General features: G+C 35.2%; 1 protein-coding gene across 1 annotated transcript in view; it reads right to left on the bottom strand.

The window, feature by feature from the left end:
* Positions 1 to 25,078, bottom strand: part of LOC6051224 (tetraspanin-2A) — a 108,195-nt gene that overhangs the window by 36,295 nt on the left and 46,822 nt on the right. Inside the window, exon 3 of the mRNA XM_038254638.1 lies at positions 10,437 to 10,634. Coding sequence (XP_038110566.1) covers positions 10,437 to 10,634 — 198 coding nt within the window. The remainder of the gene's footprint in view (positions 1 to 10,436; positions 10,635 to 25,078) is intronic.

Genomic DNA, 25,078 nt, shown 5'->3' with positions numbered 1-25,078 from the left:
TCAACGCAGCGGCATCGAGCGCCATCGGGTACGTGGACCGAGTTCGACGGAACGGCTGGTTCGACGAGGAATGTCAGGCGATTTGGGACGAGAAGAAAGCAGCGCGGGACAGGTGGCTGCTGCACAACACCCGTGGGAACAAGGAGTCGTACAAACAGTTGCGAAGACAGCAAACCCATCTCTTTCGGGACAAGAAGCGCCGCCTGGAAGAGTTGGAGTGTCAGGACATGGAACAGCTGTATCGCTCCAACGAAACGCGTAAGTTCTACAAGAAACTCAGCCAATCCCGGACTGGCTTCATGCCGCGAGCCGAAATGTGCCGGGATAAGGACGGAGGCATCTTGACGGACGAGCGTGAGGTGATCGAAAGGTGGAAGCAGCACTTCGACGAGCACCTGAACGGCCCAGAGGCGGAGTACCAGGGCGACGGGGGAAACGACGTCAGCGGTATGGTGGACGGCGAGGACGAGCCAGCACCCACGATGAGGGAAGTTAAGGATGCCATCAAGAAGCTGAAGAACAACAAAGCAGCGGGTAAGGATGGTATCGGTGCTGAACTCATCAAGATGGGCCCGGACAAGCTGGCGGCCTGTCTACACCGGCTGATAGTCAAGGTCTGGGACACAGAACAGCTACCGGAGGAGTGGAAAGAGGGAGTAATATGCCCGATCTACAAGAAGGGGGACAAGTTGGAATGTGAGAACTATCGACCCATCACTATTCTCAACGCGGCCTACAAAGTGCTGTCTCAGATCATCTTCTGTCGTCTGTCGGAGCGAGCAAAGGATTTCGTTGGGACGTACCAAGCCGGTTTCGTGGAGGGGAAATCGACGACGGACCAAATCTTTTGCTACGCCAAATCCTCCAAAAATGTCGCGAGTACCAGATCCCGACGCACCACCTGTTCATCGATTTCAAAGCCGCGTACGACTCGGTCGATCGCGAAGAGCTATGGAAGATCATGTACGAGAACGGCTTTCCCGGGAAGCTGATCAGACTGGTGAAATCGACGATGGACGGGGCACGGTGCAGCGTGAAGATTTCGGGAGCGATGTCCGACCCGATCGAATCGCGGAAGGGACTGCGACAAGGCGACGGTATCTCCGGCCTCTGTTTCAACATTGGGCTTGAAGGTGTTATGAGGCGGGCGGGCTTCAACATGCGGGGCACGATCATCAACCGGTCCAACCAGTTCATCTGCTACGCCGACGACATGGACATTGTCGGCAGAACGTTCGAGGATGTGGCCAGGCGGTACACCGAATTGAAGCGGGAAGCGGATAAGGTTGGATTGAAGGTGAATGTGGCGAAGACGAAATATCTGCTGGCAGGAGGAACCGAGTCCCTTAGGACTCGCATAGGACCGAGCGTGACGATCGACGGCGACGAGTTCGAGGTTGTGGAGGAGTTTGTGTACCTCGGATCGTTGGTGACGTCGGACAACAACTGCAGCAGAGAAATTCGGAGGCGTATCATCACCGGTAGTCGTGCCTACTACGGACTCCACAAGACCTTACGGTCTGGTCACCTTTCCCGGCGTACAAAGTGTACCATGTACGAAACGCTGATAAGACCCGTCGTCCTCTACGGGCACGAGACGTGGACGATGCTCGAGGAGGACCTGCAAGCGCTTGAAGTTTTCGAACGGCGAGTGCTTAGGACGATCTTTGGCGGCGTGCGTGTGAACACTGTATGGAGGAGAAGGATGAACCACGAGCTGGCGCAACTCTACGGCAAGCCAAGTATTCGGAAGGTCGCCAAGGCTGGCCGAATCCGGTGGGCCGGACACGTCGCGAGAATGCCGGACGCGCTGGATGCGCGCCAACCGAACCAGACTATCAATCCGGTGAAGTTGGTGTTTAATTCGGAGCCGGTTGGAACGCGGCGGAGGGGGGCGCAACGTGCGAGGTGGTTAGACCAAGTGGAGGAAGATCTGAGAAGTGTGGGAGTTCTTAGTCGGAATTGGAGAGTAGCAGCCCAAGACCGAGTTCAGTGGCAGCGCATCTGGAGACAGCTCATGACCCGGAGGTTGTACGAGCAGTAAAAGTAAGTAAGGATTGAAGGTACTTTTTGTTTTCAAACAGAAGCTTTTGAAAAATTTAAGTTTTAAAGATAAAACTGTTCAGTTAACTTGAAAAAAAAGGTTTCAAACCAACAAATAAAAAGAATTCCTTGTTCAACCTCATAAAAGATGCTTCAACTGTTTACTAAAGTCTTAAAACGATCCATCTTGAAAAAAAAGCTGAAACCAAGCCAATTTTTCCAGGCTTTTATTGCAACATTGCCGCCAGTCTTGCAGAGACGGCCAGCTTATGTTTGCACTGGTCTGCAGCGCTTTCCGCGTCACTTATCACATTCTGGTGAGTCCTGGTGACACTGCCACCACCAGCATCAACCATTCTTTCAAAGACATGACAAGGACTTTGAAGATGACAGTGTTGGCAAGAGGAGGACAAAATGTGACATTTATTAGTGTTTTTTTTTGTTTGTTTTAGTTTTTAGTTTTTAGTTTTTAGTTTTTAGTTTTTAGTTTTTATTTTTTAGTTTTTAGTTTTTAGTTTTTAGTTTTTAGTTTTTAGTTTTTAGTTTTTAGTTTTTAGTTTTTAGTTTTTAGTTTTTAGTTTTTAGTTTTTAGTTTTTAGTTTTTAGTTTTTAGTTTTTAGTTTTTAGTTTTTAGTTTTTAGTTTTTAGTTTTTAGTTTTTAGTTTTTAGTTTTTAGTTTTTAGTTTTAGTTTTTAGTTTTTAGTTTTTAGTTTTTAGTTTTTAGTTTTTAGTTTTTAGTTTTTAGTTTTTAGTTTTTAGTTTTTAGTTTTTAGTTTTTAGTTTTTAGTTTTTAGTTTTTAGTTTTTAGTTTTAGTTTTTAGTTTTAGTTTTTAGTTTTTAGTTTTTAGTTTTTAGTTTTTAGTTTTTAGTTTTTAGTTTTTAGTTTTAGTTTTAGTTTTTAGTTTTTAGTTTTTAGTTTTAGTTTTTAGTTTTTAGTTTTTAGTTTTTAGTTTTTAGTTTTTAGTTTTTAGTTTTTAGTTTTTAGTTTTTAGTTTTTAGTTTTAGTTTTTAGTTTTTAGTTTTTAGTTTTTAGTTTTTAGTTTTTAGTTTTAGTTTTTAGTTTTAGTTTTTAGTTTTTAGTTTTAGTTTTAGTTTTTAGTTTTTAGTTTTTAGTTTTTAGTTTTTAGTTTTTAGTTTTTAGTTTTTAGTTTTTAGTTTTTAGTTTTTAGTTTTTAGTTTTTAGTTTTTAGTTTTTAGTTTTAGTTTTTAGTTTTTAGTTTTTAGTTTTTAGTTTTTAGTTTTTAGTTTTTAGTTTTAGTTTTTAGTTTTTAGTTTTTAGTTTTTAGTTTTTAGTTTTAGTTTTTAGTTTTTAGTTTTTAGTTTTTAGTTTTTAGTTTTTAGTTTTTAGTTTTTAGTTTTTAGTTTTTAGTTTTTAGTTTTTAGTTTTTAGTTTTTAGTTTTTAGTTTTTAGTTTTTAGTTTTTAGTTTTTAGTTTTTAGTTTTTAGTTTTTAGTTTTTAGTTTTTAGTTTTAGTTTTTAGTTTTTAGTTTTTAGTTTTAGTTTTTAGTTTTTAGTTTTTAGTTTTTAGTTTTTAGTTTTTAGTTTTTAGTTTTTAGTTTTAGTTTTTAGTTTTTAGTTTTTAGTTTTAGTTTTAGTTTTAGTTTTTAGTTTTTAGTTTTTAGTTTTTAGTTTTTAGTTTTTAGTTTTTAGTTTTTAGTTTTTAGTTTTTAGTTTTTAGTTTTTAGTTTTTAGTTTTTAGTTTTTAGTTTTTAGTTTTTAGTTTTTAGTTTTTAGTTTTTAGTTTTTAGTTTTTAGTTTTTAGTTTTTAGTTTTTAGTTTTTAGTTTTTAGTTTTTAGTTTTTAGTTTTTAGTTTTTAGTTTTTAGTTTTTAGTTAAAACAAGTAATGATGGAATATTAAATTAGTACCATATTAAAATAACTGTAGAGAAAAGAATCAGATAATGTCTTATTGAACTTCGTACAAAAACTTGACGTAAGAATCCATCAACTGCTGTGACATGCCTCTAAAACTAGTTCCATCAAGTTCCGGAGATTAATTCGAACGCATTTTTCACCCCTTTCCTCCCACGAAAGTGCCCCTGGCCCGGCATCCTGGTCCAGTCCAATATCACCTGAGAAGTGGCCGATCTCATTCGTACCTTCGACAGCTCATAAATAACGGTAGAGTTCACTTTCCTCCTCCGACTCTTCTCCTCTAAGGTAGACTTCTGACGTTGAAGAAGAAGGCAAGTCCTTGCTCTGGTTCATCATCATCGTCGACATCATTATTTCTTCGAGCTCGGATTTCTCCAGCTCTAATTAATCTTGTTCTTCTCCCCCTTTCCTCACTCCTCTCTGGTACCTGTCTTGCAAGTTATCTTGGATTTCTGTGAATATCCGGAGGAATGGTCTGGCCTAAGGTACGTAGAACGTTGCCTCGGTTCCGGAGATTGCTTTACATAACCTCCTCACTTGAGGTCCTTGAGGTGGACGAGATTTATCACGCAATGGAGTCAGAGCTGGATGGAATTCTTGAATTTCTACTATTCCTACTAAACAAGAAGGAATTATTATTTTTGAAAGAAGATCTCGTTTCGAGAAATTAGGATATTTTAACACTTAAGTACAAAATTCAACATTTGCTTTGCCAAAATTAATCCAACCAAACTTCTTGAGTCTAATCCCAAAGACACACACCCACAGCGCAAAACAAACGCACAATTCGCTGACCGCAACCGGCGCGTTCCTCCCACCGGTCCAAAAGTTGCCCCAAAAAATCCTGCCACAATCGTAAAAATGTCACCACAAGTGAACATTTCCCTTGGAATTGAACTTCTGTCGTGGGAGCGACCACCCACAACAATAAAGCAGTCTCTTTCGTGGGTTTTTTTTTCCTTCCTTTTGTTTTATTTCTTTTTGTCTCAAAAAATCACAAAAAAATCGGGAAAAACGAGTGTGAGGGGTTGTCCTCAAATTACTTCCATACATTCTTTCAAAAATATTCAGAAATGAAGACAATAACTGTGGAATCCACGAAACTTTATCAAAGTTACGTATTGCAAGGATGACCCCCCAGATTCCTACGGTTGAGGTTTAATCCCTCCGGTCACACAATGGTGGTCACCAACACAAAAAGGTTCAGTACCAAGTCTGGTCTCATTTGTCAAGTTCAACAGTGCGAAACTTGGGGGACGAATAAAAAAGTGTCCTAAAGGTGACCCTCTTCGAATGATGTTTTTTTTTTCTTCGCTGTGATGACGCAGTCCCCTTTGCTAATTTTGCTTTAGACAGATGTAATGTAATGTAATAAGCGGGAAATAAAACAAGTATAATTTCAAAGAAATGTATAATTGTTAAAATAAGGCCAAAACCATTTTATTTCAAGTTTAAAATAAAACTTATTTTTTTAATGTTGAGCTTCTGGCTGTTGCAAATACATTTGAATCTTCAAAAATAAAGCTGGCAATTCGTTCAAAAATGCTTTAAAAAATAAGTTTACAATCCACATATTTAATATATAAATATACAATATTTACAATTTCCCACATTAAAAAATAACAAATAATAAACATAAAAACACGTAAATTAAACAACTAATTAAAAATCACAAAAAATTAAATAAACAATTTTGAAACTTCTATAAAACTGGGTGACATTGATAAGATTTACATTTATTTTTGGAATTATTTCCAACTAGTTACGTTTTTCTCAAAATTGTTATTTCAAAAACATGTACATGGGTAGGCCATACAAAGTCCATGCACTATTTTTGAAAACAAAAAGTTTGTTAAGCAGTGTTTCAAAAAACAAATCTCACGTTAAGAATTCTTAGTTTGAATTCTGGGGTGACTTCGATTGTCATAGTTTGAAGTGTTCAAACTTTATTTTTACGTCAAATGTAAATACCATCATTAAGGTTGATTATATAGTTTCTAAGAAAAAAAAATCAATGTTCATATTTAGTTATCTAATTTTTTAAGCTGCTTAACTATTTCATAAAACTTTAAGTAAATTGTGAAAAAATCAGAATTGTGCCTGAAATTCGTTTAAAAATTGTTTTTTTATATATAAAATAATCGAATTATATTGCATATGAAATGAAATTCGAAGCATGACTCTAGAGTTTTTCACATTTTATATGAAATTAGTTCTACTGAAAATGTCTAGAAAATTTGAGATATATTGATCCTTGCACTGTAACTTGGATTTGGCCCGCACTTTTCTCTCGCACTTTTGACAACAAAATTTCCAAAAACTAGGCAACCAGCAGTTGTTTATTTACATTTCCAGTCGCAGTTTCCACCAAACTGGACATTCGCACTTTAAAATTGCGATTGACAGGTGAGCAACATCGGCTCGCTTTGATCATTTTTTGAGAAAATTAAAATTTCCCAAGCCAGTTTGACAAGTCGCAATAGTGCGATCGATAGCAATAATTTAGTGCGAAGTCCAAGTTAGTGAGAATTGCGCAATATTTTCTTTTTTTTAATTTTTTTTAAGTGACAAATGTTTAGTAAATATTTCAATTTATTTATTTTTAAGTGATTTTTTGAAACAATTTGAAAAAAAATTAAGCAATCTTATCATTCTTCAGACAACGATTTTTTTTATTTAGGTGAAATTATGTGTGTACTTTTTCAATTATTTCTTCTTTGTGTTCTTTTTTTTCGGATAATCGTTATTCGATTATCCGAAGTGGAATTTTGTGGAGTGTGGACTGTAAACATCAAAGAATATAGTCACGATATTTTTGTAATTTTTTTCTTTCAAAACTCATTATTCTGAAAAATTGGCAACACTGTCAAAGGAATTTGACCTTTAGACGGGCTTCGATCTAAAAAATCGCCAAAAATCAATTTTTCAACCGATTTTTGATCTTTAAAAAGCATTGATAAGAAGAACTCATAAAATTTTAGAAAATTTCAGGGTTGGAAGTTTTACTTGTTTTATATGACTTTGCCAATGCTTTTAAAAATGTCATTTTTTAGGGGTCAACTTTGGCTGTGTTTTTCACTAACATTTCCAATGTTTTCAGTAAAAAGAAGTTTGCAGTTATTTTTGTACTGTCCAGACTACGCGTCTACGCATTTTTTTTTTGCAATTTAAATGATGATGGTGCCATTCTGTAGCTGGAAATGTGAAAAACATGCAAAAAATTGAAAAAGGTGACTGTAAAAACGTGAAAATAATAGATAGGCAAAATGTTATTATATTAGATGGTAGAATAGGCCAAATACTACTTAAAACAAACATAAACTAAACAAGATAAATGCAAATTAAAATACTAAAAATAAAACAAGAAAAATATAAAAAAGAGAAGTAATTTTTTTGTAGAACAAAAGTTGCTCAAAATGACCTCCTGAATACAGGAAAAATAAGTATTTTTGAAAAAAAATGGGCAGTAGAGGGTTAATTCAAATTGAGAAATCAAAAATTAAATTTCCAGGGAGAATTGCTCTTTCAAGAGGTCAGGTTGTTAAACAAAACCAATTATTGTCAGATATTTTCACTGAAAAACGTATGCAAGTCGATAACAAACTATTCAAAAATTATTTTTTTGAAATGTCTATCGAATTGGCACCTAAAAATAAGTATAATACGAGAATTTTGTAATCTTAGCTAAGAAAAATGAACAACTCAGTAATTCTGAGATTTATTGATTACTTTAAGGAGGAAGGAAGGTGAGAAAAATAAATACGTTTAAAAAAATTAAAGCAATCCAGCAATATGTTTATTTAATTTACAATTAAATCTTGAATAAAATATTTTTTTTTATTTTCTCCAATTCTAATTTTTATAAAAAATTAATTAACGATGATTCTCTTTTGAAGAATTAGAAAATTTTGAAATTAAGATTGACATTTGAAATGGACGTTTTATGTATTACATTTTATTTTGAAAGTATCAGAAAAATTTTAACATTGGAAATTGTACCATTATTTCTATTATCGGCCTTTCAGCACTTTGATCATGAATTACAGCTTAAATAAAATGTTTTAAATGTTACAAAGTAGTAAATACACAGAAAAAAAGTTGAATTTTTGAATGTTGAAAATTTGGTAGGTTGAATATTACCTCTTTTTTTTGTAATATTACATAAAAAATGTGTAAAAATCTGAACTTATGAGTATTCATCAAAAACTGATGAAAATTCGTATTTTTTGGGGTAAAATTAATCACTTTTTTAGACACAAAATCTGTCACCAATTCCTGATGAATGTTACCATCATCATTTCAGCAACTCATCATTGTTGATTTAATAGCGGAAAACGCAAAAGTAATGATAATTCATCGAATGGCTTAGTGTGATTAAAATGAGTATATTTCCCCTAGTTGCTGAGATTTTGAAATGGGGGTTGTTGAGGCTAAGGAAACTTCAATTTTCCTGTTTCTTCTTCTTTTGTACTCAACTAGAGGTCCAATCTTCAATTTTTCTTAGACAGATTCACAGGAAATTTTTTGAACAGGATTTTTGTCGATTCTTAGGAAATTTCTATAGAAAAGTCTATGAAAATCGATGGGTTTATGTACACTTTCATTATTTTTTTATCTTGGGAGACGCTTTATTTAATTTTAAAATAACCTCAAAATCAAACTTTGAAGAACTTATACTACAGCATAAAAATCTTTTTTTTGAACAATTTATTATGAAAATACAGCAACATATTGCCCGAATACAAGTTTCAGCAATAAACAATCCAAACATTAAAAATCTTTTTATTATTCAATAATTTTCCAAATTTATCTTTTCAATCGTCAGCTATATTTCATAACATTTTCGATTCAATCACATAGTAAAGAATAGTTTGCAGAATTAGTTCCCTTGAAAATGTATCAGTTTTGGTTCAATATATGCAGAGATCTGCCCAATTTTGTAAAATTAAAGAGAATTTCTGCGAAATTTCCTGAATTTGGCTCTTTTTCACTCCGATCAACGCCGCCACACAACCTCCAAACATTTAATACTTTTTACCAATTTAAAGATTCATAGGTCCAAATCTAGAATATAAAATTAACTGCAAACTATAATTATTCTCACTCACTTCAACTTCACTGTTTCATTTCGTTCCTTGAAAATAATCCCTGATTATGTCCGAGACCACAAACCACAACAACAATGCCTTTTCCCCTCCTGCAAAGCAGGCAAACTAAATCGACCGGACCAGACTTTAATTTCCGCTGCAGACACATAGACAATGCACCAACCGTGTGTCCTCGACTCGTGCCAAGAAAGAGCGACCCCTCAGGCTGCTGGTTTAGCAGCTTCTCCAGCGCCAGGACATGACGGCAAGGTAATCTTTACACTTGACAGGTCAATTGGACAGTACCTTTTTGTGTTGGCCGTTGACATGAAAGTTACTTTATGTCTTACGAAGAAAGTCATCCATCAGCAAGGGTTGCTGGAAGCTGGAATCCTCATTAAACTTGCTCGTCCGAGCAAGCTTGTTTTGTTGTAGCAGTAATTGAAATTATTGTCCGTCTGATGGTTCGGGGAAGGTTCTCAGATCTTGTTAAGGTGAAGTACCGAGAAGTGTCCTATCTCTGCTCACCAATTGTACAATAAATTTCACAAAGTGTTGCTTTTGCCGAAGACCAATGGAGTCTAAAGTTGTCGTTGAGGTCCGTAACGCCAAACGAGGCCATAACGTGGAGTTCAACTTCAGGGGCCAAACACACTGGAGCAAATAAAAACTTGCACTAATTACTGTGGCAGTGTTCGCATAACATCATTTTTCACCCTGGACAACACCATCGCCAACCGGCAGTTGGGAATAGAACTTTGCTTCCAGTGTCCTTGTTTTTTTTTGTGGGATGGGGGTACTTTCACTAGGACCACCGTGGAGACCGGACACATGACGCCATTCCGGAGAGAGGGTCGACCGACGACATCGTGGAGTCGCACTAGCTGCTTTGGGCATTGGCGGAGCAAAAATATTATTTTTATTGAAATTTTATGCAACTTAATTGAATTTCGTATAAAATATGAAAATTCTCTATCAAAAAATCAAACTTTGTTGGGACGCCCATGCCTTCAAAATCCCACCCACGCAATTCAGCACGAGAGACCCCTATCGACAAAGTGTGAGTGTGTGTGTATGCATCTCGCACCCACGAGACTGGACCTCACTCCCCGAGAAAGAGCATGACTTTTTCACCCTCCCACCCCCCTCAGGATGCACGTGGAATGCAATATGTTAGAAATGTGGGGGAGTCCAAGAGTTCAAGCACTGCTCCTATAGGAACGACTTCCAGGACCTGGGTTGCAATAAAATGATAATATTTATAGTTTTTGAACAAATGTTTTCCAACTGATAGCAGGGGGGACAATATTTTCTCTTGAAACAGAGAGACGTCGGAAAACAGCTGTTGGGAAAATTTCTCGATATTTTATGCGTTTTTCCCTCCCCCTTCATTTAAGTCGGTAAATTAACAGTCGGAAAATGGAACTTACCGCGTACAGTGCCGCCGAGTGTTCCATCAGGGCCGAACAGCAGCCCAGGAAGGAGAAAATCATGACGAGGGCGCCGGCCCCGATCAGGATGTACACCCCGATGTAGTACTCGTAGATGTCCAGCAGCCGGATCCACTCGTCGATTCCCGGCTCGGCCCGGATGTAGATCGAGAAGGCGAACAGCCCGGCGCCGATGATCTGGGCGAGAAAGAGAGAAGTAATGTAGATAAAGTGATAGAAATTGAGAATCAACAACAATCTGAAGGCAAACAAAGGAAATTATGACGAAAATTTACATCAAGTCAATCACATGACTTTCGTCCAGAAAAAGGTTAAATTTTTTGTGCAACTGAATGTACCAAAATCTTTGTTTAACACTAAAATATTAAGTTTCTCTGCACTCAATATTTATTAAACGTATTTCTAGAGTTGCAGTATTTTCATAATAGAAATTTTACCCAATATTATTAGTGGACTCACCGACGAAAATTACACTTTGATTAATAGTTCATTTTTTTTTTATTTGGATGAAGGTTGTCCATGAGCAATTCTCTACCAAAACCGGAAATGGATTTTATTTTTTTTTATTTGGCTCAAACTTTGTGAAGGCCTTCCCTATGACTAAAGAAGCTATTTTGTGTCATTGGTTCACCCATACAAGACTCCATACAATTTTGGCTGCTGTCCATACAAAAATGGTATGTAAATATTCAAAAAGTTTTAACTTTTGACTGAATTTTCTGATCAATTTGGTGTCTTGGGCAAAGTTGTAGGTATTGTTGAGGACTTTTGAAAAAAAAATAGGTACACGGAAAATAAAATTTGCAGAATTTTTAATCAACTTTTTTTTTACTAAAACTCAATTTCCCAAAATACGTATTTTATGATTTTTGAGATTTTTTTATATTTTTTAGGAGAAAACAATCCGCAACTTTTGAGCCATAGAGAAACATGGTCAAAAAAATATGCCACCGAGTTATGAATTATTGAAAAAATAGTGATTTTTGGAGAAAAAAAAAACGAAATTTCATGCAAAAACAAATTTGACGTTATTTTTTGATGCAAAATTGAATTTGTAATCGAAAGCCACTGCACAGATTTTTTGATAAAGGGCTCTGTTTTCAAGACATAGCCACCGAAAGTTTTATTTTAGCGAAATATTTGCAGTTTTTCGATTTTTAAAAATAGTGACCTTGAGTGACCATTTTTAAAAATATTTTTTTTTGAAAAGTTCAAAAAATTTCCTTTAAAGAATTCTAAAAGACATTGAAGATTGGACCTCGGGTTGCTGAGATAGAGCCGCTTTAAGAAAATGAAACACGAAAATTGAAGTTTTCTAAATCTCATCAAAACAGCCCACCATTTTCTAATGACGATATCTCAGCAATTAATGGTCCGATTTTCAATGTTAATACATGAAAAATATTCCGATCTCTTCGAAAAAAATATTTTGATTTTTTTTTAATCAAGACTAGCATTTTAAATGGGCGTAATATTCAATGTTTGGCCCTTTTAAAATGTTAGTCTTGATTTAAAAATTTTCACAATATTTTTTTCGAAAAAACCGGAAAAATTACGAATGTTTCATGTTTTGACATTGAAAATCAGACCATTAGTTGCTGAGATATCATCATTAGAAAATGGTGCGTTGTATTGGTGAGATTTAGAAAACTTAAATTTTCCTGTTTCATTTTCTTAAAGCGGCTCTATCTCAGCAACCCGAGTTCCAATCTTCAATGTCCTTAGACAATTTTATAGCAAACTTTCTGAACTTCTCAAAAAAAATATTTTTAGAACTGGTCACTTATGGTCACTATTTTTAAAAATTGAAAAACTGCAAATATTGCGCTAAAATCAAACTTTCGGTGGCTATATCTTGAAAACGGAGCCCTTTATCAAAAAATCTCTGAAGTGGTTTTCGATTGCAAATTTAATTTTGCATTATAAAATTACGTCAAACTTGTTTTTGCATAAAACTTCGATTTTTTCCAAAAATATCTATGGGTAATTCTCTACCAACTCACACGAAATCGGGAAAAGTTGCCCCGACCCCTCTTCGATTTGCGTGAAACTTTGTCTTAAGGGGTAACTTTTGTCCCTGATCACGAATCCGAGGTCCGTTTTTTGATATCTCGTGACGGAGGGGCGGTACGACCCCTTCCATTTTTGAACATGCGAAAAAGAGGTGTTTTCAATAATTTGCAGCCAGAAACGGTGATGAGATAGAAATTTGGTGTCAAAGGGACTTTTATGTAAAATTAGACGCCCGATTTGATGGCGTACTCAGAATTCGAATAAACGTATTTTTCATCGAAAAAACACTAAAAAGTTTTAAAATTCTCCCATTTTCCGTTACTCGACTGTAAAATTTTTGGAACATGTCATTTTATGGGAAATTTAATGTTCTTTTCGAATCTACATTGTCCCAGAAGGGTCATTTTTCATTTAGAACAAAATTTTCATTTTAAAATGTCGTGTTTTTCTAACTTTGCAAGGTTATTTTTAGAGTGTAACAATGTTCTACAAAGTTGTAGAGCAGACAATTACAAAAATTTTGATATATAGACATAAGGGTTTGCTTAGAAACATCACGAGTTATCGCGATTTTACGAAAAAAAGTTTTGAAAAAGTTACTTTTTGCGTTTCTCTTTGTTTCGTCGTCCGTGTCTGTCGCGGGTGACCATGAATGGCCATGATCGATGACGACCAACTTTTTCAAAACTTTTTTTCGTAAAATCGCGATAACTCGTGATGTTTATAAGCAAACCCCTTATGTCTATATATCAAAATTTTTGTAATTGTCTGCTCTACAACTTTGTAGAACATTGTTACACTCTAAAAAATAACCCTGCAAAGTTAGAAAAAACACGAAATTTTAAAATGAAAAATTTTGTTCTAAATGAAAAATGACCCTTCTGGGACAATGTAGATTCGAAAAGTACATTAAATTTCCCATAAAATGACATGTTCCAAAAATTTTTACAGTCGAGTAACGGAAAATGGGAGAATTTTTAAAACTTTTTAGTGTTTTTTCGATGAAAATACGTTTATTTGGAATTCTGAGTACGCCATCAAATCGGGCGTCTAATTTTACACAAAAGTCCCTTTGACACCAAATTTCTATCTCATCACCGTTTCAGGCTGCAAATTATTGAAAAACACCTCTTTTTCACATGTTCAAAAATGGAAGGGGTCGTACCGCCCCTCCGTCACGAGATATCAAAAAACGGACCTCGGATTCGTGATCAGGGACAAAAGTTACCCCTTAGGACAAAGTTTCACGCAAATCGAAGAGGGGTCGGGGCAACTGCTGTGTGAGTTGGTAGAGAATTACCCCTATTTTTTCAAATATTAATAACTCGGCGGCAGATTTTTTGACCATGATTTTCTATGGCTCAAAAGTTTCGGATTTTTGTCCTCTAAAACATATCAAAAAATCTTGAAAATAAAACAAACCGTATTTTGGGAAATTGAGTTTTAGTTAAAAAAAAGGTTGATAAAAAAATCTTCATTTTTTCCGTGTACCTATTTTTTTCTCAAAAGTACTCAACAATACCTACAACTTTGCCCAAGACACCAAATTGATCAGAAAATTCAGTCAAAAGTTACAACTGTTTGAATATGTATATACCATTTTTGTATGGACAGCAGCCAAAATTGTATGGAGACTTGTATGGGTGAACCAATGACACAAAATAGCTGGTTTGGTCATAGGGAAGGCCCCCACAAAGTTTGAGTCAATTCAAAAAATTTAAAAAAATATTTGAAAAAAATTGGTTCAGTAAAGTAAAGTCAACTCAAAAATTAAAATTGAGATTGCTGTTTATGGTCTTAGAGAGCAAATCAAAATATTTCGAAGAAATGAGTTTTTTTCAGTAATTTAATGTAAATTGATTTTTGATAAAACAAAAATTCGAATTTTTAGTGCTGCTAAGCCATTTTTCTGAGACCTAATACTTTGCCAACGTTAACGTAGAGAATTGCATTATTAAATTGTATTTGGAAGTTCGAACAATCTTATTCTGTTTTTGAGGGAACTGAAAACATTTTATTTAGATTTTCATTTAAAAAATGCCCAAACATTTTTCAATAATTCCCGGGGAAAAAATGTATTCACTGCAAAAAAAAATAATTCTGCTAAAATTTTAATACTGATTGGCATATAACCATGCTAATTTCATTTTTTTTGTTCACCAAAACAAAAGTCTTAAAAAATTATATAATCCTGTCAGTCATGACATCATGTCAGTGACATTAATCTTGACTCATACCTGATTTTAATGAATTCTTAGACATTATTTAATTTCTAGCATATCTGATAATTTTATGATTATTTGGAAGCCCTTTTTTATTCCCAGATAGAATTAAATAGCGCAAAATATATTCAACATCCAGCCATTTTACAAGCAGATGAAAATCTAATTTAGTTTAGCTGAAAATTTACTTAACAAAATGTTGCTCTTTTAAACTTTTTTACATCATTTCAATGTAAAATAAAGTGTTGTTCAATCAGTTCATTACTTGAAATCTACCTTAAATCAGACTGAAATCGTAAAAAACAAAATACTTTTTTCTCAAACTTGTAGGGGAAGGTGGGGCAAGTGTAACAAGCTAAGGAAATGCTCGTTAAAACCAATTAAAACGTTAAATATCTGTAGGATATTTTAATACAACCATATGTTTTATGGACATTTATTTATGTTTTTTGTCCGTTTTAAGTACTTTTATGCATTTATTTCCCACTAAAATATGGTACACTTGCCCAACCCTCACAAGATTTTTTAAATCTCTCAAATAAGCAAATGATAAAACATACTTCATAATAGGTGCAAGTCATTGGTAGGATCACTACTCATCTAGAAAAAATGGCATTTTGATAAAATGAACTTAAAAACGAACCCATGAAACAAAGTATTTTGACTAACACCATTCAATCTAGTGTCCAGTGGCGTTTACGTCGTAATAGCGGTTATGTGGTAGTAGAATCAACAAATTGCATTTCTAGTAACGAATCCGCATACTGGAAATATCAACATTGAGAGAATAACGATCGTACGAGCGATTGTTCCTCTTGTCTCATATAATATCCCAAGTAACATTTTTTCCAGGAGTTCTACAAGAGCTCTTCAAGATAGCTACAGCATAGCAGTTTGGACCGCGGTAGGATAAAACTCTCTTCAAGTACTCTTCCAATCTCCTGAAGAAGTTTTGAAGAGAATTTTATCCTACCGCGGTCCAAACTGCTATGCTGTAGCTATCTTGAAGAGCTCTTGTAGAACTCCTGGAAAAAAATGTTACTTGGGATTCTTGCCCCACTCTCCCCTCCTACCAATAACATAAAATTAACTTAATGACTTAGATGGAAAAATAAAATGAACCTCAAGATTCTACATTGGCCTTAATCATGATATTCACATGAAAAGAACTATTAGTTTTCATGTTTTGCCCAAGTTAAGACTTTTCCTATAATTTACTTTATTTATTCAATTCAATTCTGTTTATTTCTTTAGTTGTCGGTTAACAATAGGTTTTGTAAGTGCAGTACAGAGTTTTGGGGGATCCTTACAGCTGTGACTAATACATTTATCTCAATGGATGGAAATAAAGTTGGTTGAAAAATGAAACGGAAAACATTAAAACACTCGCAAAAAAAACCTGTTGCTATACCTTATTTAATTTAGTAAATTTAGTGGAATAAAGCTGTTCAAGTTTCTGATCTTTTAACAAAATTCTAATGAAAAATTTATAAAGTTGACAGAATGAAAAACATTTTTTCAGAAAAATGTCTTCACCAGCTTGCCTTTCCAGATGAACCCCTCATTCCTTGTCCAGTTTGAGACAGTCATTTCCAGTGGATGAAACCATATTTCCAGTGAAATGAGCATTCTGGCTCGTCCAACCTGCAAGTCTCAGCTCAAACCCAAAGTCCGGTTCGGAGACAAAGTGAACAGGGAACGCTCGGTTGGATTTATGGTTTAATCAAATTCTTTGCATTGCTACCTGCAGGCTGGCAGGCTGGCTGGCTGAATAGTTTCGTCCAGAAACTATAGCACCTGAGAGAGCCCAGTTAGTCATGAGCCAGGTGGAGCAGTGCTTTTGATCTCGAAACTGCTCAGGGGTCCACCGAGATAGAGGGTGCGGGTGAAGCAACTGAGTGATGCAAATCGCTCCCGGAATGCACGTTATGAATCCTGATCCCTGGGACCTGAACCCCCTTATCCCTCAACTCATCCACTCTGAAGCACTCATATTAATAGTTATGAACACACGCCGCATTTTTGCTACAAATTAAAATGTTCCCCCGCCGTCGGTGCCCAGAACGTCAGGACGAGACCGAGGTATGCGAATGATTGAGGTTAGAGCTCGGTTTGGTTAGCCAGGATTTCAGGATCAGGATGTGAGTGTTACTTTTTTTTTTGTTTCGGTGAGGGATGCATCACCTCACCATGGGGGAAATATATTAAATTCCTTTTCTGGGTGGCGGTTGAAATGTTTAGTTGCCCCGAGGTGAAATATTTGCCAAACGCGCTGCTGCTGCTCCTGCTGTTAGGGAATTTCATATTGCAATAGTTTTCATTTGCGTGGTATGAAATTGGAATTGTTTTCAGAAGGTATTTATTGGTACGGTTATAGCAAACTTTCTTAGTAGATATATTTTCTAATTTTTAATCCTTCTAATTATGAAATGTTGTTCTCGATCGTATAACTCAATTTAGTAGTTTCACGACTCAGTAGTCAGTGAAAAATTCAAAAACTTTTTATTAAAAACAACCTGAAATTTTCTTATGAAAAAAATCCCTGAAATTAATAAATAATAAACAACGAAAGGTAAAAACATCAACCAATTCAAGAGAAAAAAATATTTATTTTGTAAATCCAAGATTTTTAAAATCATGGGAAACTTGTTCATGTTGAAGTTTTTTAAGTAGTGGCAATGTCTACCACTTGAAAAAAAAAATGAAAATGGTGAACTTTACCTAAATTTACTACAGTAATTTTGCCTTCCTCACTGAGGTAAGGCTATAACCCGGCTCTAAAAATGAAATTTTAACAGAAAACTCGTAGACCCACCTTCATGTATACCTATCGACTCAGAATCGAAAACTGAACAAATGTCTGTGTGTGTGTATATGTGACCAATAAACTGACTCAATTATCTAAGCACAGGATGAACTGATTTAAGAAAAATTGGTCGTATTTGACCTGGTTGGGGTCCTCATAGATAAAGTTTATCTTTTGCCTTTCTTACTAAAGAAAGGTATAGGTTTTACTTTATGGCTGGACGTCATTTTCATCTTCGTAAATAAGACGATACAGCATGAATATTAATCGTAAAAATCGCCAAAAAATTACACTGCATTGATTTTCGACGCTTCGTCGCCAAGTTGTCAAGTTGAACTTCGAATACTGGCGCTAGAAAGCTGGCGCACATATGTTTTGGTTCGACTTATACTCGTTTGTAGTAGCTTGTCTACCGATGTTTCCTTCAACATGTAAGATATCGTAGCTTTTCGGTTTCTTTTGCTCTGTCCGTTTTTGCATAACTGTCCAATGTTTATGCAAAAACTTTTTTGACATAGGACATTCATCCACGTACAAACAATTTGTTTCCCGTGTGCTCCTTAAATCGCCTTTAAGTAGGCTTCATTTGTCGTGTCGTTTTATTTAACAGAGTTCATTGGATTCCAATAGGAGCTTTCGAAGCTTCTAAGCTTTATATCGTTTTCAAAGTTTTCAATGCTCGCGACGCCAATGGCTATCTACCTAAGGTATTGCGATTGAGTGTGTAGTGGTGCGGTTGTAAAAATATCTATCTCTGACTCTCTCACTTTTATAGATGCTGAATGACACAAGATCCTCTGTAATTATTAAGTCAAATGTAATTACAAAAGCCGACTCGGTCCTAACCAGGTCCCAGTACCCAAAAGGACCTAATAAAAGTAATTTTATGAAAAAAAAAAAAAATAGATGCTGAATGGCAAGCTTTCCACTGTGCGGTTAACTCGGTTTTGCTTTGCGCCTGCTTTGTTCGGTTTTTGGGCTCGTACCAAAACTAGAACACCAAAACCGCGGTGTGTGTCGTCACTTGCGCATTCGAAGCTATATTTTATTGGTGAAAATTGCGTTTTTAATTTCTTTTAGAAAACATATCATTAATAATACCTTGCTTTCATTATAAGATTTGTTTTGTATCAAGTCGATGTTATGAATTGAAAGAAGTTATATTCTTAAGTAAGAAAGGCTCTATCTCACCCCTGGTGGGATTAAATCGTTTTTTTTAAATTGTAGTGTCTTGGAAATTTATAGTGTCTTGGAATCGGAATGATGGCAGCTATCCATTGCAATTTTACTTACATGAAAATTTTCACAAAAATACGTTTTTTTCTGTGTTTCTAAAATGCAATTTTTCACTCTAAAATACCTACAAATATTTGATTTTGCAATATGGGTACCAAATGATCGGAATTTTTTCATATATTTGGAATGAAATAACAACATTTTTTTAAATTATTAAAAATTTCACAAAACAAAATATTTTCGAAAAAATACTCAGAATTTCAGTTTTTCACAGTATGGATATAAAATGATCAGATTTTTTTTTCATACAATTTGAATGTTATAACAACCTTTTTTTGAAAATACTCAAAAATTTCACAAAACTAAATATTTTCGAAAAAAACACTAAAAATTTCAAGTGGGTAACAAATGACGGATTTATTTCAAACATTTCAAATGTAATAAATTTGGAAAATTTGAAATTTTGGGTATTTTTTAGAAAATACGTAATTTTGCTACAATTTCGAGTATTTGTAAAATGTTAAATTTAATAGCTTTAGATTTTTTTAAAATTATTTCGACCATTTGATACCCATATTGTGAACAACTAAAATTTTGAGCAATTTTTCGAAAATACGTAGTTTTGTGAAAAATTTGAGTATTTCCATAAAAATGTGTACAACTTTCGAAATATATGAAAAAATCCAGATCGTTTGATAACCGGGTAATTCTCTACAAACTCACACGAAATCGGGAAAAGTTGCCCCGACCACTCTTCGATTTGCGTAACCCTTTGTCCTGAGGGGTAACTTTTGTCCCTTATCACGAATCCGAGGTCCGTTTTTTGATATCTCGTGACGGAGGGGCGGTACGACCCCTTCCATTTTTGAACATGCGAAAAAAGAGGTGTTTTTCAATAATTTGCAGCCTGAAACGGTGATGAGATAGAAATTTGGTGTCAAAGGGACTTTTATGTATAATTAGACGCTCGATTTGATGGCGTACTCTGAATTCCGAAAAAAATGTATTTTTCATCGAAAAAAACACTAAATTTTTTTGAAAATTCTCCCATTTTCCATTACTCGACTGTAAAAAAAAATTGGAACATTATGGGAAATTTAATGTTCTTTTCGAATCTACATTGACCCGAAAGGGTCATTTTTTCATTTAGAACAAAATTTTTCATTTTAAAATTTCATGTTTTTTCTAACTTTGCAGGGTTATTTTTTAGAGTGTAACAATGTTCTACAAAGTTGTAGAACAGACAATTACAAAAATTTTAATATATAGACAAAAGGGGTTTGCTTATAAAAATCACGAGTTATAGCGGTTTTACGAAAAAAAAAGATTTGAAAATGTTGGTCGTAGTTGATCATGGCCGTTCATGGTCACCCGCGACAGACACGGACGACGAAACAAAGAGAAACGCAAAATAGTAGTTTATGCAACAAGTTGCAAAAAGAGGATTTTTTTCAGCACGAGTCGTACATTTATCCAACGAGGTTCACCGAGTTAGATAAATACGAAGAGTGCTGAAAAATCAAGTTTTGCAACGAGTTTCATACAACATTTTTTGCAATTCCAAAAAGCACATACTGAGTGAAATTTTATGTTAAATTTTCATGTATTTTGTCAATAAATCGTTTAAATCAAAAAAATGTTGAAAAATGTTACTTTTCGAAACAAGTGCTAAAAAGTTCAACTTTTCAGCATCCATTTGAGTGCTGAAAAGTAGAACTTTTCAGCATTTATTTTGAAAAGTGTTGCTATTCGATTCTGTTATTTTTGGTACAGAAAAGTAGGCTATTTCGTCGTTCAAGAATGACAGGAAAAGTAAGTATTTTCACGACGGAATTGCAAAAATAACTTTTTCAAAACTTTTTTTTCTTAAAATCGCGATAACTCGTGATGTTTATAAGTCTATTTCTATGGCTCATAAGTTGCGGGGTTTTGTCTAATAAAACATATGAAAAAAAAACTCGAAAATCAAAACAATATTTTGGGAAATCGTGTTTTTGTGACAAAAAAGTTGATAACATCGGAAAATTTATTTTCCGTGTTACTTTTTTTCGCTGAATATTCCTCAAAAATACCTAAGACAATGCCGATGTCAACAAATTGATCAGAAAATTCATGCAAAAGTTACAGATTTTCGAATATATACGTATCATTTTTGTAAGGACAGCTGCCAAAATTAAATGGAGACATGCAAGGGTGAACCAATGACACAAAAAAGCTTCTTTGGTCATATGGATGCCTCAACAAAGTTTGAGACAAATAAAAAAAATTAAAATGATCGATCAAGCCGAATTTCGACAAAAATCATTGAAGTCTTCAGCTGCATTGATCCGCTCTTTATATAGTTTATAAGTTAGTTTTAAGGTATCCCTTTTCCCTTTTGTACATGTAGGACCTCCTACATTTGAAATCACTGAATAGCGAAAGCTACAATAATGAATGTACATGGAAGAGAAAATCTGAATAAACAGTTTTAATTATTTTTTATCATGAAGTTTCAAAGCAAAATAAAGTGTTTGACTGAATATTTTCAAATCTCCCATTTCCACCAACTTTCCAAGCTTGAAAGTTTTTTTTTTCATTTTGGCGCCCGTTGAAAGTCTAGAAAAATTGCATCCCACTCACGCCATGATTTGTGGACGAAGCCGAAAATATTGTCACCCATTTGTCCAGTGTTTCGAGGCAGTGCATTTTTTTGGGGAGGTGCAGATTCCCGTTAAAATTGCAACAGTCTTTGTTTTATTGGTCCGCCACAAAAAGAGTACTGGGATGTGGATTAACATTTGAAAAAGGTTGAATACTTCAATTTTTTTTTTGAGTTTTTAATTTTTTTGCAGTTTCTTGATTATAAAAATTCTAATTTAATTTGAACACAAATCAATGATAAATTTACACGTTAACAATGGTTAATCAAGTTCATTCCAAAAATATCCAACGATCACGATGATGGATGCGATGACCAATGACTGGCGACACTGCCAGGACCACCACCCTCCCATATGGATCGTGGCGGCGATGATGATGATGAGTATTTCCGGCTGACTTTTTCCTTCTGACAGACGACGTTTTTTCGGCCTGCCAGCCTCGCTCTGTCTGCTGTTTGGGGGGGTGGCAAAGTGGGACCGTTATTTATGAGCTTTTATTACACCCCGAATTCCAGTGGACACTTTGGTAGCCAGTAGCATAAAATCGCAACGCATCAGTTGGGTGACAGATGGTCGACTACGGGTTAAATTTGATAACTTTTTCCTTTGATGATGATCTTTTTTTTTAAATTTTCCATTGATTCAATTTAGGATTTCTGACTTTTTTCTCCCCCTTCCAAATCACAATCATTTCCAACAATCACGTAAAAAGGTTTTCGTTTACAATTTTTATCTTCCCTCACCTGAAAAATAACCACAAGCACGGCATGCAACCGGCACTCTCTTGACTGAACAAAACGAATGCAATTTTTCACACCACCAACCCAAAACCATCGTCTTCCTTTCAATTCAAGAAAACGGGAAAATCGGGAGGGGAAAGACTTATCTCGAAAGCAAATCCCAGAATGCAATCCTTCAGCAGACGTTCCCCCCCCCCCCCTCACCCCACCCCACCCATAAAAAGCTGGTGCGCCGTAAATGAAACTGGTAAGAAAATCGAATGCAAATGGAAATTCAACCCCGCAACCACAAATACAATAGTCTTGAAGAACGAAAAAAAACCCCCCCGCACAGGAAAAAAACCAAATTGTGCATCATTTGTAGCGAAAGCCATGAAAATGCTCACTTCACGCTGATTTACATAATGTTACACATTCCTGGCAGGAGCAGTTTCTGCGCAGTGTTGCCAGCAAGAAAAAAAAAGAAAGTGTGGAAAAATGGCATTTTCCGCCACCGCTGCTGCTGCTGCTGCTGCTCTCTGGACTCTCTGGACATGACGGTGAAGCGCATTTCCGGTGCACTTTTGCGGGAAACGATGGGAGGAGTTGGGTTGGAGAAGATGAGCGGGGGAAATGCTGATAAATTGTGTATTATGCTTGATAGGGCATTTGAATAAGGGGAAATGTGCAGCAGGATGCCAATCCAATTGGGTGGTCATTGTTGTTTGGATCGGTGTTGGGAAGAGAAAAGTGCAAGTGACTTTGAGGAAATGGAAACTAACTTCTTGAAATGAAAAATTGTAGAGGAAGTTGATTCAAAGTGGGATCGAACAAAAAAACATTTTTTACAAAATTAGCAATTGCTCACCAAACCCGGAAATTTAGATTTAACTTATATTTTTTGATTTGGCTCAAACTTTGTGGGGGCTTTTCTATGGCCAAAGAAGCCATTTTGTGTCCTTGATTCACCCATAAAAGTCTCCATACAATTTTGGCAGCTATCTATACAAAAATGGTACGTAAATATTTAAAATCTGTAACTTTTGAGTAAAGTTTCTGATCAATTTGGTGTCTTGGGCAAAGTTGTGAATATTGATGAGGACTTCTCAGAATTAATTAGTACACGGAAAAAATGGGCGATTTTCTAATTAGGCCATTGCAAATATTTTTCAAAGTTTATGTCACCCTTCCTCCCCCCCCCCCCCCTTCAAAATCGGTTCAAATAATCTGGGGGCAAATAAATATTTTTTCAAAAAACTTCAAAATTGTAAAGGAAATAGGTGTCTTACCAACTGAAAACAAACTGAAATGCATTTTCTTGCGTTTAAAATCATATTCAGCATGTCTGGGATCGATCAAATCTATTTTCATTTTTTGTGGAATTCCAATGTACAGAACCGCAAAAAGTTTTTTTTTCGGCGAAAAAAAAATATCTTCAATATTTGGATGATTTGAAAACTAATGACTACAATGCTTAATTCTAAGTGTAAATATAGGTATTCGGTGCCCTCTCCCCGTGCCCATACCTTCACACTTAGGACTTAGACCCGGGAGGCGGAGTCTTGTCGCAAAAAGAACGATACACGCCTGTGGATCCGTTGACGAAACCGCAAGGTTTAAGAGGGCCACATTATAAGGTGTTACGTCGATTCCGTTTTACAATGCTTGAGGGGTTACATACATGTAAACCGTCAAAAATGTCCGAGGTTGGTGTGAGCACACATTTAAACTTTTTATTATCTTTTTGCAGGGCAATTGAATGTACATTTTCATCTGTTAACAAAATAAATATAAAGACATTTGGATGTACCATTACCGAGATATACATATTTTAAGTTAGCAGTTTCAATAAAACGGGTGCCACAATATCTCAACACTCCTTTGACCAAATCGTCTCAAAATTCTGGTGAAGACTCGTTAAACCGGTCCTGTGTACATGACGAAGGCCGACTTTCAAAAACTTAGTTTTAAAAAAAGATAAATATATTTTTATTTTTTTCATATAAAAGAACGTCAATTTTTGTTTTTTGTATTTTAAAAAAACGTTACTTAATCCACCTGTAGGTGGTTGGTGCCTTCCTCATATTCATAAAGTCAATACATTCAGTAAAAATAGCAACATGTTTAACAAATCAACTTTATTACTCATTTCTTTTGATAGGGTTCACAGACTTTAAATATTTCTGGCTCATCGGCAAGGTCTGATAAAAAACCTATCCAACAATCGTTCGCATGGATGATTCAGGCAATATTTTTATCACAACATCTGAAATCCGGCCTCCAAAAAGTGTATAAATAACACATAAGTGCTGATAACTTTTGATAAGGTTGTCAGATCTTCGATGTTTTTGGTTCATTTGGAAGGTCTTTCCATTATCTAACTAACGACAGGTCGCATGATGGACCCGGACATCATTTTCATTGAAATATCTGAGATCCGGCCTCCAAAAAGTGTATAAATAACACTTAAGTGCTTATCACTTTTGATAGGGTTGTCAGATTTTCAATATTTTGGACTCATTACAAAGGTCTTTTTAATACCTTTCTGAAAATGTATAACATGATAGGTTTTCTTGCAAAAAACACCCTTTTTACAATCTTCCGGACATTCGCCAAAATCGTTTTTTTAGCATAACTTTTTAAGTACTTAACTAAACTTGCTGATTTTAAATAGAGACCTATGGGACCCCAAGACGGATCGAATGAGACTGATACGGTCAAAATCCGTTCATCCAGTCTGGAGATAATCGCGTGACATTTTTTTTGTCCACCCACCTACACACATCCACACAGACATTTGCTCAGAACATGATTCTGAGTCGATATGTATACGTGAAGGTGGGTCTACGAGGTCTAACTAATAAGTTCATTTTTCGAGTAACTTTATAGCCTTTCCTCAGTAAGGTGAGGAAGGCAAAAAGCAAAATTTCAAAATCGGGCTTCGCCATGAACATGGGATAGGCCAATTTGGTCCATCCCGTCT

The sequence above is a fragment of the Culex quinquefasciatus genome, chromosome 2 (assembly GCF_015732765.1).
Source record: "Culex quinquefasciatus strain JHB chromosome 2, VPISU_Cqui_1.0_pri_paternal, whole genome shotgun sequence".
In the NCBI taxonomy this organism is placed as follows: Eukaryota; Metazoa; Arthropoda; class Insecta; order Diptera; family Culicidae; genus Culex; species Culex quinquefasciatus.
This window is presented reverse-complemented; position numbering and strand designations above follow the sequence as displayed.